Source organism: Amaranthus tricolor, chromosome 13 (assembly GCF_026212465.1).
Source record: "Amaranthus tricolor cultivar Red isolate AtriRed21 chromosome 13, ASM2621246v1, whole genome shotgun sequence".
NCBI lineage: Eukaryota > Viridiplantae > Streptophyta > Magnoliopsida > Caryophyllales > Amaranthaceae > Amaranthus > Amaranthus tricolor.
Window position 1 is genome coordinate 3,331,097 of NC_080059.1, and position 15,500 is coordinate 3,346,596.

The 15,500-nt window shown below is 29.2% G+C and overlaps 1 protein-coding gene across 2 annotated transcripts; it reads left to right on the plus strand.

Moving 5' to 3' along the window:
* Window positions 1-9,770: 9,770 nt before the first annotated feature.
* LOC130797602 (uncharacterized) lies at window positions 9,771-15,445 on the plus strand. 2 transcript variants are annotated; one of them, XM_057660252.1, is made up of 7 exons: window positions 9,771-9,990; window positions 10,128-10,199; window positions 10,847-10,923; window positions 12,332-12,452; window positions 14,275-14,352; window positions 14,555-14,656; window positions 14,824-15,445. In XM_057660252.1, exons 1-7 carry the CDS (start codon window positions 9,859-9,861, stop codon window positions 14,872-14,874), a joined length of 633 nt encoding a protein of 210 aa, XP_057516235.1. In that variant the 5' UTR covers window positions 9,771-9,858; the 3' UTR covers window positions 14,875-15,445. The 2 variants fall into 2 exon arrangements, with proteins under 2 accessions (XP_057516235.1, XP_057516234.1); XM_057660251.1 differs by lacking the exon at window positions 14,824-15,445 and having other exon boundaries at window positions 14,555-14,812.
* The last annotated feature ends 55 nt before the right edge of the window (window positions 15,446-15,500 follow it).

Here is a 15,500-nt window from a genome sequence, read left to right on the forward strand (position 1 = left end):
TTTTTCAAATTTGGAATAACATCGCAAATTAAACTGAAGATAATTGACAAAAATCATGTTTAGTTTTTGGAGATAAAACAAAAAAAAATTTGTGAATTATGAAAATGGAGTTTAGTGAGAAAGGGGAAAATATAATAAGCCAAATGTGATAAGGGTTTAAGTTACATTAATTATACCAAACAATTAATAATGACGATGATAATTGATAAGTAGTGTAAAAAAGGAAAAATAAGAATGTTTGTAACTTTGTTTTATTGAGAGATTAAGAAGATGAAAGAAAGTATGGTTATTTTTAGTAGGAGGAAGTCAGGGAAGTCAAAGATTGGTATGAAGTATGAAGGGATTGGAGTACGTGTGGAGGGGTTAGCGTAAGAGTGTTCCAAAAGTCCAAAATGAAAACGTTAAAATGAGTGATGACAATTAAATAAATAACTAGTAAAATTATTAGGTTTATCGTGACGTGGGTAGGCGAGTGTTTGGGAGAAAATTTCATAGTTAGCTTTATTATTTATTTTAGGGTAGGAAGAAATATGTCAGATTTTTTTTTAATTTTAAAGTGCAAATTTTAAGGAACAGATGAAGTATAACAACAAAAAATTTAAATTCAATACTATAATTAAACAAGATCAAAAAAATATAACAAAATGAAAGACTCTAAAAAAATGTAACAAGAAGGTTAGATGACATTACTCCAGATTTAAATTTCATATACTTAACATGATTCTTAATTGAATGACACCCTAATTAATTTAACATAATAAGACTAGTCCTTATAAGCTAAGCACCATTTTAAGTACTTAAATAACATCTAAAATGATAGAAGGCGTGATTCATGATTGGTAATTTACTTTAGTTGTTTAACTTGTTTAATCAAACAGTTGCATTGTTTCTCTTGTTAGCTATTAAACCAACAATGCTAAAGACAATAGTTAAATAAATATTTGGTAAATATAAATTGTTGATTGTTGTTTAATAAGTAAAAGGTGGAGCAAAAATCTAATCGTCAATAAAAAAATTACCATTCATAACTTTTAATTTTGATACAAAAATTTATTTATATTTTTAGTTATTTGACTAATTAACAAAATAACAGACAACAACCATTTTTGCTAAACAATTTAACCTTCTTGGCCAAGTAATAGACTTTCGCATAATTTAAACCCCGCTTCATTTATAGGGATGGGTGAAATTACACAACAATTTTTGAATATTATGAGACTACTTACATTATTCAATGAAATTTGGTGAGGCGTTAAAAATTTAAAATCTTAGTTCTATAAGGATATTTGAGGATCTATTTAACCGTTTTAGCTTCGATTTATTCCCTTAAATCTCTTCCCAGTAAACAAAAGCGTAAAACTTTGAATCTCATCGATGATCAATCATATAGATCTATTTGATGTATTGAGACATCCACTTGAACCCTTCACCATAACCCATTTTGCGACTACACATGAAAATCTCGAGGGGTCGCACATTGGAGTCGGCAAGGCTTACTTTTCCCTTTACCTGTTGTACAGTTAGCCAGGCCAAGATGGTAGCGAAGCTCATCCTCTGAAGCCGCGTATGGTATATCAATCTTTTTCTCGAGAATGAGAAATGGAACGCTCGCCAAAGCTTCATCGGATAGAAGGGCGTCCAATACTTTCTTTGATTCCACAAACCTTTTCTTATCAAATGCATAAACAAGATACACGACAGCATCCACCTGAAGCGATCATAATGGCTACATAAGTACATCAGGGCAAAAAAAGTTGTTTCGAGTAAGAATTATCGTCTATACACAAAGAAATCACTTTGAGGGTAGAGACTTGAGAGGCTAAAATGACTCGGCCTGAGGAATGATACGAAAAAGTGTCACATGATTTGCAATTCTCAGCTCGCGAATCGCAAATTAAGAAAAGCGAATGGCAATATGTTTGAGGATGAAAAACTGTGTCATGTCCAATGAACACAAAACACGCTGGGCAGGCCAAAGACAAAAGATAGTCTACAAGTGTGTTCAGATTTCAGGCGGCACTATACGCACCAAAATAACCTGCCCAGTTTGAACAAGGCTGCAAAATGCAGCTGAAGCGAGGGTAAACTGTCAATATCCTATATAACTGGAGTAAGTAAACGAGGAATGGCAATATGTTATGGTGGGTACCTGGTCTCCGTCAATGCACAAAGAACAGAGATAGCAGAAAAGAAAAGAACAAAGATTAGAGGTTGAGAGATATTACAGAAAAGAGAGAAAAAGATAGAAGAAGAGAGAAGAGAGGAATGCTTGTATTATGATATAGAGAGTAGTGTACTCCTTGAGCTCTTAGAGTGGCTCAATAACTCCTACAAGGTACTACACCAAGATATTACAAGCATGCTGATATCTAACCCTTCCTCTAGCTTATATAGCAAGTACAACTTTCTAGAACAATTAGTAAAAGTACAGCTCCGCACTAGAATAATAGCAATATTCCTTTTGCTAACAGATTCATTGCATCAGTAGTCCTGCTCATTGCTGCTTTCCCCTCCTTGCATACGTGTACACAATATTGGGCCTCTGAGATACTGGATCCATAACAGAACCTTCCCCATCAAGAGGCACCTTGTCCGCAAGGTGAAAATCAGGAAAAACAGTCACAATGTCATGGTAATGCTCCCATGTAGTCTCTGAAGGTGGATGACCCTTCCATTTAATGAGCACATCAGCCTAGTCCAAAGAACGAGTTCGACCCCACTGGACCTTCAAGACTTCTTCATGCTCTAAAACCTATTCCAATGACTGGTTCAGTTGAGAGGGAATTGGCATTGGATTGAAGGTCGCTCCCTTAGCTGCGTTGAGCTGTGAAACATGAAAGACCGGGTGTATTTTACTGTCAGCAGGTAAGAGTAATTTGTAAGCTACAGCTCCAATCCGTTGAAGGACTTCGTAAGGACCATAAAAGCGGGCTGCAAGCTAATCACAAGGTCTTCGTGCTAGTGATTGTTACCGATAAGTTTGCTGCTAAACAAACACTAATTCACCCACCATAAAGGAGCATTCACATCTTTTCATATCTGCCCACTTCTTCATACGCTGTTGAGCTTTAATAAAATGAAAACGCAGGTCATCCATAATGGCATCCCTTTCTCGCAATCCTTGTTCCACACTGTCCACCAGAGTGACATTATGACTAATGCGAATGAGGGATGGTATAGCACAACCATAAACCGCCTTGAAAGGGGATATACCAATCGATACATGTGGAGTAGTGTTATAACAATACTCAGCCCAAGGGAGCCATTTGGACCACTAACGTGGTTGTCCGTTCACGAAACACCTCAAGTATGTCTCAAGAGCTTGATTGACTATCTCACTCTGACCGTCGGTCTGCAGGTGATAAGCTGTGCTACGAAGTAGGGAAGTACCTTGGAGTCTAAAAAATTCGGACCAAAACTTGCTCATGAAGATTTTGTCACGATCGGAAATTATGGACATTGGAAACCCATGGAGCTTGACCACCTCCTTAATGAAAAGAGCTGCTACTGTCGGGGCTGTAAAGGGATGTTTGAGTCCTATGAAGTGAGCATATTTTGACAAACAGTCAACCACCACCAAAACCGTGTCAAAGCCCCCAGAATTAGGTAGAGACTCCACGAAATCCATGGTAATTTCCTCCCATACTTGCGCCAGAATCGGTAGAGGTTGAAGAAGCCCTGAGGGTTGTTGATGGGAAGCCTTCTGCTTTTGACAAATCGCACATTGACGGACAAATTGGGAAACTGATCTCCTCATCCCTTTCCAATACCAATCTTCCGCCAATCGAAGATATGTCTTATATTCACCATTATGGCCCCCGATAGCGGACATGTGATGTTCATGCAATAATTTGTCAATCACTGTCGAAGATTTTGGTTACCATGCGTCCTTTGTACAACAAGTGCTCATGATGCAAATAGTATCTGGCAATATCTCCACCTTGTGAGCGCAAATCAGCCTTGAATTTGCTAAGGGTGGGATATTTAGCTATTTCCTCCTTCAAGGTAGTCCAGTCAATCTCTACAGAATAGATTGCAAGAACACTAATAACAATATTTCAAAAAATATATATAGGCTGGTCGAATTAGAGAAGACCGTCTCTCACAAGAATTTGTGAAGTAAAAATTAAAATTACGATCTTAAATAAACAAGCGGTATATGCTTTTTTTATTGAGACAATATCTCATTCTTAAAGTTTAGTCTACGTCAGATATTCACAAATTTTCACTTTGACAACCTCGTTGAAACAATTTAAAATTAAGCCAATAACCTAATAAAATTAACTAAAATATCTAATCTCATACTAAAACTACTCACTATTTTGTTTTTTAGTGTTCTAACAAGTCATTTTGAAGGTGAAAATTAACATTTTGAATGTTGATCATTCACTTTAGTTATTTAAGTCACTTTTATCGATTAATTAATATCTAATTTTATCAAATATCTCTCTAAACACTTAATTTATCCAACTAATTTAAAAACCAACAAAATAAAAAACACCTCCAAGTCCAACCAACTAAAAAGCCAACGACCAACAACTATTTACTAAACCTTTTTTTCAAAATATATTTAAAGAGTATTTGACCTACAAACTCATAATTTTTGAGTTGGGTTGATCATTTGGTTCTCACTTCCACATGTTAGATTCTTAGCTTTACCCTAAAAAAGATCCAAACAAGTTGGTAAAGCTGAAAAGGAAATTAGTGGAAGTTTTTCTTAATTAGAACACCTTTTCATTTGAGTTCAATCAATTTTGAAGGCCAATTTAAAATTATAATACTTCCGATCTAATCGGTCTAAATTCGGATTGGACCGGATGGAACCAATTTGGTCTCCAGTATTAGAATATTTAAAATTTCAGTCCCAGATTCCGACCGGTCCAGTTCGCGTTCGTACCGTTGACTCCCAAGTTTTTTTTTAACAAAAACTTCCAAGGCTATTAGAACGACCAAGCTGTGATCAAAACACTATTTTTTTCATCCCAATAGGCTACTAGTGCACAATAAAATCTTGACCATCAATATACTAGTAGTTCTCATTTTGTTTGTTGTCCTCTTGTCACGTCCATTAAACATAAAGCCCATGGCCCGAACATATACTATACATGATCATATGATAATTAATTTACTAATAGTGAAAATATTAATCATTAGTTTTCAAATTGAAACTACTACTACTATTAAACTTCACTTCGATAGCATAAAACATGAATAAATTGATCGAATTTTATTTAAAACATGAATAAATTAATAAGATTTTATTTAAAACATGAATAAATTGATCATATTTAATTAATTATATTTTTGAAAAAGAGCTAATCAATTAAAACACCTATCAAAATCAACTTTTAAACATATTTAAAAGTTTTACAAAATTGAGTTATCAACACCAACTGTTAAATAAAAAGTCAAAAGCAAAAATTAACTGAAAGACACATTAAAAAATACTTTTATTTTTATAAGATAATATCATTTAATTAATATATATTAGAATTTTTTGAGTCAAATAATATTATTTCGGAGGAAATATTAACGTGTAATTATCAAAACCAATATCCTTTTTACAAAGGACAAGAGTACTAAAATTCATGGCACCCCAAAAAAAAAATGAGACAAATCATTGGCAATAAGCCAAGGACAAGGTGGCATGAATACAAAAGGTATATAAGAAAAATGGTGAGCGTATTCCCCGCGTATGCTTTTCGGTGAGAGCGTCTTTACAAAATTGTTTATACATTTGAAGATATGATCATCCATCAACTGAATTCATGTCCCCACTTTTTTAGCCGTTGATATACTTTTATGAACCTTTGTATTTAATGAAATTCAAAATGATTTTTTTATGATAAAAAATATTAAATGAAAAGCTTTTCTAAAAATAATAAGAAAGAGAGGCTTATATTTCTGCAGAGTAATATTAAAAAATCTCATATAATCAAGAAGAAAAAGAAAATTAATCTTTTTGAAAATCAAACCTTTATCATATAAGTGAAATAAAAAAAAAAGTCCAACCATTAGCTATGGCGCACATTTATTTATGCTAATTGCATGTTTTTCCCTCAAAAAAAATTGAAAAAATTAAATAATTTGATATTAGAAGAGCAAAGATATAATAGGACTAAATAGCTTAAGTAATAAAATAATAAATTAATCTTTGTTTAGTTATTCGGGGTAAGGTTAGAGAATCTCTACAGGTAAAAAGGAAAAGCTAATTGATTTTTTGTAAGTGATTAAAATTGAACATTTATAACAAGGATGAATAGGAAAATACCCGATCACTAAACTAGACTATAATTTAACTTTACTTATTTTAGTTCATTAGCTTCCAAAACTTAATCAAACATTTTCAAAATAATACATATGATTCCTTAAATAAGCCTAATTAGTACTCCATAGATTATAGAATTTTTATAAATTTGCATTTTAGTATGGAGTAAAATTTGGACGGCCCTAGGTGGACCCAATACTCATTGCATCACCTTTCTAATGTTGGTGGGTCCAAACATTCTTCTAAAAATTGTGCATTTGGTTTTGTTTGAAAGTATACCCTTCACGGTTCACGGGCTTTTAAAGTATTTTTTGACTCGTGTTGTGGAGCTAATGAATCATATCATATGCAAGATGCCATGATGATCCACATTAACACAATACACAATCATATGGATTATGTTGGAGTATTATATAATTGAATAATTGATTTCATTATTTATAATTTGAAATAATTCGGGTATAATTATTGATCAAAGTATACATTATACATATAATAAATCTCTACTCTTTCGTCAAAAAAATAGTTAATAGATGTTTTACATATGCTAATCAACAATTTATACCGGCAATATCTTTAAATTAGTCTTAAATTCAATATAGGTAATTTTTTATATTAAGTGTCATAAATCAACTAAATTAGTTGATGCCTACTTTTCTCCAAATAAAAAGAGTTTATGCACATATATATTGATCATAATATAACTTTCATAAGAGATTTATTTTTGGTTTTGTGAATCTAAATCACATCAAATTATATACAATATGCATTATAGCTTCTCTCCTCCAGTCTTAAAGTTTACCCTTTATATATTCTTTTACTATAAATATACGATAAATTGAGTCAACCTTCTATGTCAATAGAAACCTAGTCAATCCATTTTCACACAAGCCCAACCCCCAGCGTGAACAAACCCACTCCAGCGATCCCTTCAAGAGAATTAAGTTGATATCAAGTTTGACTTGTGATTTACACAACATTGCAAATTCTTTTGCATAGAATAACTATATATATCAATATACCAACTCAATTAAAAGTCATTATTTCACAATGTCTGACCAGTTGAAAAATGTTGACTTTTTTTTGGCTTTTAAGCTAGCCGAAAAAGTCAATTATTTATAGAGATGTTTGGTAAATTTAAGTATTGGTTGTTGGCTGTTGGCTATTGTCAGTTTATTAGAATATAAGTGGATCAACAAACCAAAAGGCAAAAAAAAAAAAAACTAAGTTAATTGGAGTAACTTTTTATTTGGCTTAGAAGTCAACTTTTTAGTTGGCTTAAAAGCCATTTACCAAATATTTTTTTTACTATTTGACCAACCAATAAGCCAAAAACTAAAAATTCACAGTAAAACCAATGCAAAAGCGAACATCCAACATTACAAATAGTACTTGGACTTGCAATCACCATAAAGATTCCAATTATCTCTTTTTCAAGATTAATTAAGGCTTATAATTTCCATATATCTTGGACTACAAAAATTCATATAGTTGTTCACATGCATACAACAATAGTAAGATATAATTTTCTTGAAGATCATACCTTAAGTTAAGCTGTTAAGGGTACAATGACTTAAAAATTTGGAAACATCTAGGATAGACCTAAAAGTTTATATAAGTCATGCTAAATTATTCTTGAAGAAAATTGTCGCAGTATATAATGTTAGCAAGACCATTTAATGCAATTTAGCTACAACGTAACATATTTGACTTCTACAATTTTGGTTTTTTTTTTCAATATAATTAAAAGCTAAAAGCCTGAAACATTTGATATACTCATAATGACCAAATCTCTTGAACGTAGTGTTTAATCTAACAACTAATAAAAATTCAAGTTATACACTAGACTCTAAAACTATTATTTGATTGATTTCAAATCAGGTTGATTTTCGATTTAACCTAATTTATGATTGACCTTGCGAGTCATGGGCCAAGGGATTAAGAAAAATTCCATTAAGAATTTTCTATAAATTCCATAAAAAATTTTATTCATTTATTAATAGTATTTTTTATTAAATGGATCAACATTAAACTATTGAAGCTTTTTTCTAGGATAAGCTAGAGGATGGGCAAGAGGGAAGGTTAATTTATTCATTTTGTAGATAGTGAGAATTAAATTCTTCTTCTTATAGCTCACAATTAAAAGGAAAAACCTCAACCATTAAGTTAACCTAAAATTCTCAATTATTGAGGCTGTAATGAAAAAATATCGAGCAAAAACTTAAATGAAAAGGATTGAATTAGATTGAATTTAACCCCTTTTTGTTTCTAAATCAATTCTTTTTGAATTATGTTTCAAAATTTACAAATCATAAAATTTAAAATTCAATCATATTTAAGATTAACTTCGAATCCGATAAAAGAAATATCTAGCTAATTGCAATCTTTCTACCCCGAAGAATTAAAATTAGAGATGAAATGAAATAGCCGAATTATGTGCAATATTATGCAAGTTAATTAATGAGTTCAAAATCAAAGTTGGTTGATTGGGATCCTTGATTGACCAAATTGGATACTCCAAATGTGTATTTTGTACTTGAAAACGTGGTACAAGTTGCTTCTCATGTCATACATTGATTCCCAAAAAGGTTAATCATCACGTACGCTTATGTAGTGGTCTACACATTGGTTTGACTTGTAGAGATTATTAGGAGGAGTCCGGTCTATTTTGGATCAAAGAAAAATAGAGTGTTTGTTTAAAGAAAATGAATATTGGTGATAAATGAAAAGAGAAAATAAATTGTGGATATTAATTTATACTTTTGTTAAATTTTCACATTTAGTAGAATTTTTGCATTTGTACACTCAAACTAATTTGTCGATATTTCTCCGTTTCATTATATTTGTTACAGTTTTTATTTAACTGTTTCAAATTACTTGTTATATTGTTACTTTTGGTAAAAAAAAATAACTACGTAAATGTCTATTTTGCCCTGAATTTTTTGCTTACCTATATATATCTCATTAATCATAAAAATTATTCAAAATTTATCGTCTTATGATAAAGTTTAAGAAATGCACTTTCCTTAATCATAAACTAATTCATGATTTTCATATTCATCCTCCTAAGTCCTAATTCTTTAATTCATTTGGGTTTACATTAAGATAAATTATCCTATAAAAATTATTCAAAATTTATCGTCTTATGATAAAGTTTAAGAAATTCACTTTCAGATTTTTGGCAAACGGCTAATAACTGATAATTAGTAATTAATTAAGGACTAAAATAACTAATTAGACTAACTAATTTTATCAATTAAATTGACAAGTTAATTTTAAACCTACTTTTATAAGCAATTTCACTCTACCCTTATCAATAGAGCGAGAAAGTTGGGAGACAAAGAGCTAAGAGTGCCAAAGTGGATGCATTGCAATTTGCAAACAATGAACATATCCATTTCAAAAGCACAACACTATTCTAGGGTATTTTTGGAATTTCACTCCTTCCTTATGATTCCCCTATTTAAACTCCCATTTCAAGCAGATATCATACAGAGGAAAACAACATCAAGCTAATCATATTCATTCAAATAAAACAAAAAAAAAAATCGAAAAATTCTAGAAAATTCTAGAAAAATTCAATTTTGAAGATGAAAGAAGTTATATTATTCATGGATGAATTAGATAGTTGTTCTTTATATTACTGTAGAATTTGCCATGAAGCTGAGTTTGAAAGTTGCAGAAATTTAGAAGCTCCTTGTGCTTGTTCTGGAACAGTCAAGGTAATTCACTACCTTTGATGAAAATTCATTATTTACTTTAATGGGTATATTTAATTATAATTATAATTATTATCATACCTTCTAATAATAATAATTTAATTTGTTTTATTGGGTACTTAATTAATTTTTTGTGACAGTTTGCTCATAGAGAATGCATTCAAAAATGGTGTGATGAAAAAGGAGATATAATTTGTGAAATCTGTTTACAGGTTTGTTCAATTTCCCCTGTTTCATTCTTTTTCTTCAGTATTTAAAAGGCACCAATTTTTTTAAATAATGTTAATTGAGTATTACTATTTTAGTTAGAGCATGTACCGGCTTTCTTTAAGATAAAATCCGTTTGATTCTCGCTAGCTTCTTTTCCGACCCTTTATTGCCATTTAATACATAACATATACTGGAGCTTTAATTATTAGTTAATTTTTTGGTTGAATTAATTTCTTGATATTAAAAAAATAGACTATAATTAATATATTTTTTGTTGATTAATTTTGGATTATAAAATTCTTATTTTCTTATGGAAATAGGAATCTTTTTAACCTTCCATCAAGTTTGGCTTTGCCTTGAGTTTTAGTTGTCTTCAATTCAAAGTTTTTCACGAACCCAAAATTTTATTTTCCAATATTTTTAATATATATTTAGGTGAAGAATATGTAATTGAATTATGGATTGAATGCTTAGGCAAAGAATTAATGATGAAACCCATAACTTTGACTGATCTGGGTTGATACTTTTTCATAGTACTATATCTGTTTTTAGGTACCCAATGTTTTATTATCAACTGTTTTATTGGGTTACTTTTTCATGTTGGGGAAATTTTACTTCTTGATTTAAATTTTGGATAATATTGATCCAGAAATATGAACCAGGGTACACGGCTATTCCTAAGCAACATAAGAAAGTTATTATACAAGATCATATTGTGAGCATAAGGTAATTTTAATTCTCCATCTAATTTAGAATATTAATTTATCTCTGCTTATAAACATAATCAATTTGGTCATTTTTTTGTATACTTATATTATATGTTTCAAATTTTGGTACTATTTTAGACTTTAATTTAATATCTTGAATTATTATCTAGATAGGTCCAAAACTAAATTGTTAGTGTATAAAATCTCCAAATACATTGTCATATTAAATAATTAGTTAAAAGTATATACTAGCCTTTTCAACAATCAATCAACCAAAAGAAGAGACTATTATCTAAACCAATAATATGCAAAATGCCAAATTTGTAAACCATTTTTAGGACATGAATTTTGAGCAAGTGTGAAAAATTAAATGAGATTGTGTTTTAATTTATAAATTAAGAATAAAATATAACTTAAAAGTAATAGTGAATAGTGAAAAAAAAATAAATGGGACTAAAGGGTAGAATTGAAGGAAGTATAAGACGTACATATGTTAAAAATAGACTCGATAATCTGTTATTTACTCAATTTTGTAACTGAATATAACTTTTTTCTGACTTCAAAATAAATTTAAAATTATACAAAATACTAATATCGATACAAAATCTAATTTTAAATTAATTTAAAATACATGACTCGAAAGTGATCCGAATTAACACCTTTAGCATGTATTATGTTGATCAAGTTGTTCGTCTTGTGCAAGTGGTAATGCTTTTTGACTAGGCTTATACAAATCCAAAACTAATGTCAACTTGTCAAAGTTGTTCTATTTTTATAAAGAATACATGGAAACAGAGCATGTTTATCGAAGTTGTGTGTTGCATGTTCTTTTTTATAGTGGCTCTTGTTTGATTTTTGTTAGCAACATTATTATTAATAACTAAAAATCCAAGGTATCAAAATAAAATTAAGTTAATATCATTCATACCACTAATTATATTAATACCAATACTTGTATTACACTACTAGACTACTAGTAGTTAAACCTCATAACTTATGTCATTAGTTCAACCTAATGATGAATGCAAATTGTTGTTGAATTGCTTTTCCTACCATAACATGGTTATTGTTAACTAAAGTTATTGATGATAGATACTTTTGATGACAGGAATGACATAAAACTTTTGATAAAATTTTAAACTATAAATTATAATAAACTCCATTTAGTACCACTAATTAAATAGGCCGTATAAATGTGCTTTGACTATTCACTTTATTTTAAGCATATGGGTATCATATTTGACTTTCAGACATAAATAAAAATATATATAATTTGTCAGATCAAATACTTGAAAATATTTTGTTTCAAACATGTATATTATATATTTATATACATAATAAATCAAAATTAAGTATATTAACTCATCAAGTTTAAATTGTGGTCTAGTGATATACTAACAATAATGCAATTCCAAATATGAAAATAGGGCAAGTTTGGAAGTTTCTAGAATACAACAACAACAACAAAATCCTGCACTATTAACCATAGCCGAATATTCATTAGAAGCAGAAAGAAATGCCTCTTGTTGCAAGAGAATAGCTCTTATTGTAAGTATTTTTTTATTTTTATTGATGTCACTTCCTTTGTTATTATTTTTTCAATTTGATTAGCAATATTATTTTAATAAAAATTAAAAAAATATAAATAAATATAGACATAAGAAAGAATTTATAGACTAACCTAATGATTAAAGACTTTTTCTTTCACCTTTACGATGAGTGTTCGATTCACAATTGACCTTCTCTTCTTGCATGTAGAATTTATACCAAAAAATTAAAAATAGACATAATTTTTTTAAGAAATTAAATTTAGGATAATGACTTTATTAACTCAATAGGCACATTTATTGTGTCTGTGTCTGTGTCTTAATCATATCCATGGCCCCACACACTTGCACATATTTTTGCCTTATGTATCCAAAGAGTTGTTCCACTCAATTATACATTTAATTTTTGATACAAGAATTTGGAGAGTATTAATTTGTTAGTTTAATAGATTAGTATTGTTTAGTAAGAAAAAGTTCAATATTGTAGATAAATATCCATCTCTTTACTTATATGTTATTAGCAAAGTAATTATATGTAAAAAAAAATTTATCATCTAATATTTGAGTAAAAAGCTGATTACCGTTTGAATTTATATTTAAATGTATATTTTTATTTGATATTATTTATAATTTATTATTCGATGTTACTTATTTTCTTTTCAAAACAGATTACTTATAATTAATTATTATTTGTATTTATTATTATTTTTTGTTTTTGTTGCAACTATTCAGTTTTTGAGAATAATTAAGATAAAGTTGATTATATCTCAAAATTATTTTTATTTTTTTCTTAGAACTCTACTACTCCCACCGTTCTCTAATCGATGTTCTTCTTATTCGGAGTATTCTATCTTAAGGAGAGAAAAATTTAATTAATGTTTTTGACACATATTTAGATAGTAAAATATATCCATGTGAGATCTCGTTAGATTCGTCTTAATGTATACTTTTTTATTATGTATTTTTATAATTTTTTATTATGTGTATTTAGTGAGAAAAAAAAACAGAGGGAGTATAATTATAGCATAGCCAAAGGATTACTTTTAGAGAAAGGAAAAAATGAATCCAAAAGAGCGATATCATATTGAAGAATTATAATCCTTTAGCTATGTTGTATATATAAGAGAGCTTTAATAAAAAAAAATTAAATAAAGTTAATTTTGAAATATAAACAATTTTATCTTATTATTCCTAAAAAAAGATAGTAAATGTTTATTTATTACGAAGTTATAATTAAATATTTGTTGCGCTTCTTATTTACATGAAGTTAAAGATAATGTTCAAAATAAAAATCAATGGAAAATAAACTCTTTGGATGTTACTCTCTCCGCTCTTTTTTGTTTGTCCACTTTATTTTGTCATGTATTACAATGCAAGTTTTGAGCCTTGATATCTCATAGTATGCATAATAAAAAATTATAAAAATTATATATTAAAATTGTTTGCATTAAAACGAATCTAACAAGATTCACATGAAAATATTGTCTTGAATATATACTTCAAAAATCAAATATAAATTTCTCTCTCATAAAATAGAAAAACTACAAACAAAAAAACAGAGAAAGTATTTTTTTATCTAATAGTCAATTCTTGCCTAAAAAAAACTATCACTTTTGGGAATGAACTCCTAAAGAAGCACACTAATAAAGTGTTTATATCCTTTATATGAAGATGGAAGTGAAAGTCAAAAGAAATAAATATGTTTGTCCAAAAATTAAAGATACTAAAATTAGTCAAAAAGATTTTTTTTTTTTTTTGCTCCAATTTCTTTGTTCTTAACAGAATTAACTAACAATTCCTTCCCCTTGGAAATATTTCATCAGTTTACATTTGTTCTATTGTTGAGACATCTACTTGATGTACTTCTTGGAGCAGAAGATCACCAATTCTCTCTATTAACGGTAAGGATCTCAATTTTTTAACGTTGTGTTTGAAAATAATAATTTCATTCGAAAATTTAAAACTTGTTTAAATTTAGTGTTTGACAAATTAATAAATTCAAATTTAGCAAATTCACCCTAACTTTTAGTAGTTAATCTTCAGAATACTTGCATCTAATTGAATTAATTAATTTTATTATTCTCATTGCAAAAAAATCCGTAGGTACTAATTTTGCGAAGTTGTGGAGTAATTGTACCCATGTACATAACCATTCGGGCAATATCAGCAGTCCAAAACAGCATCAGACGACATCGAATTCTTCATGTAAATATCTCTGCCTTCGCACATTTCCTTTTCGTATTGTTACAAAATAATAAGACCCTTTCCAGGCTTTGTTCGGTTACACTCCTTGGTTATTAGCTATTTAGATGTGAGAGTAGCCTGTTAATGGTGAATTAATAGTTAATGAGATGGTTTATTGTGGTTAACAGGAAAATCTTATGCACAATACAGAGGATGAGGAACAACCACTTCAAACATAGTATTTAGTAATAAGCTTACACAACAGTGTACAAAAAGTTGACCAGAATACAAAACTATCATATATTTTAATTTTTATATAAATATATATTATTCCTATTCATTTATCATTTTTAAATTTTTTTCTTAGAGAAATTTCTGGTTATCTCTAGTATTGGATTAAAAATCCAACTACATTACATGTACTCTTTGTTGCAACAAAACCTCATCATCGGAAAAGGAACATGTCGACAAATAGAATTCAATGGAGCTATTCATATGCCTTATACTTCCTCCGTTCTTATTGATAAAAAATATAGTTCCTTTGTCTCTATAACGAGATAATCTCAAAAGAACAAAACCAACTTCATCACATGTGTTATGTACGTAACAAAGAAGACTCGAGCATGAAATAATATGAATCATACTTAAATTTTTACCAAAGTGGGATTTGGAAAGCAAATGTACACAACTTTTAACGTTGTTAAAAAGTTGTTTCCAAACCTAATAACATTATATACAATTTCATATCTATAAAAAGTATATAATTTAATAATTAATTAATAACATTATATGCAATTTCATATCTATAAAATTTTGACTTAAAATGGAAGTGAAGTAATGAGCAATGAATCTATAAAATGTAGAC

Excerpts from the sequence above, each read along its gene's own strand:
- LOC130797602 (XM_057660251.1), top strand. The coding sequence starts at position 9,859 with ATGAAAGAAGTTATATTATTCATGGATGAATTAGATAGTTGTTCTTTA. Across the intron at positions 10,924-12,331 it reads GATCATATTGTGAGCATAAG|GGCAAGTTTGGAAGTTTCTA; the intron begins GTAATTTTAATT and ends ATATGAAAATAG. Across the intron at positions 12,453-14,274 it reads GCAAGAGAATAGCTCTTATT|TTTACATTTGTTCTATTGTT; the intron begins GTAAGTATTTTT and ends ATATTTCATCAG.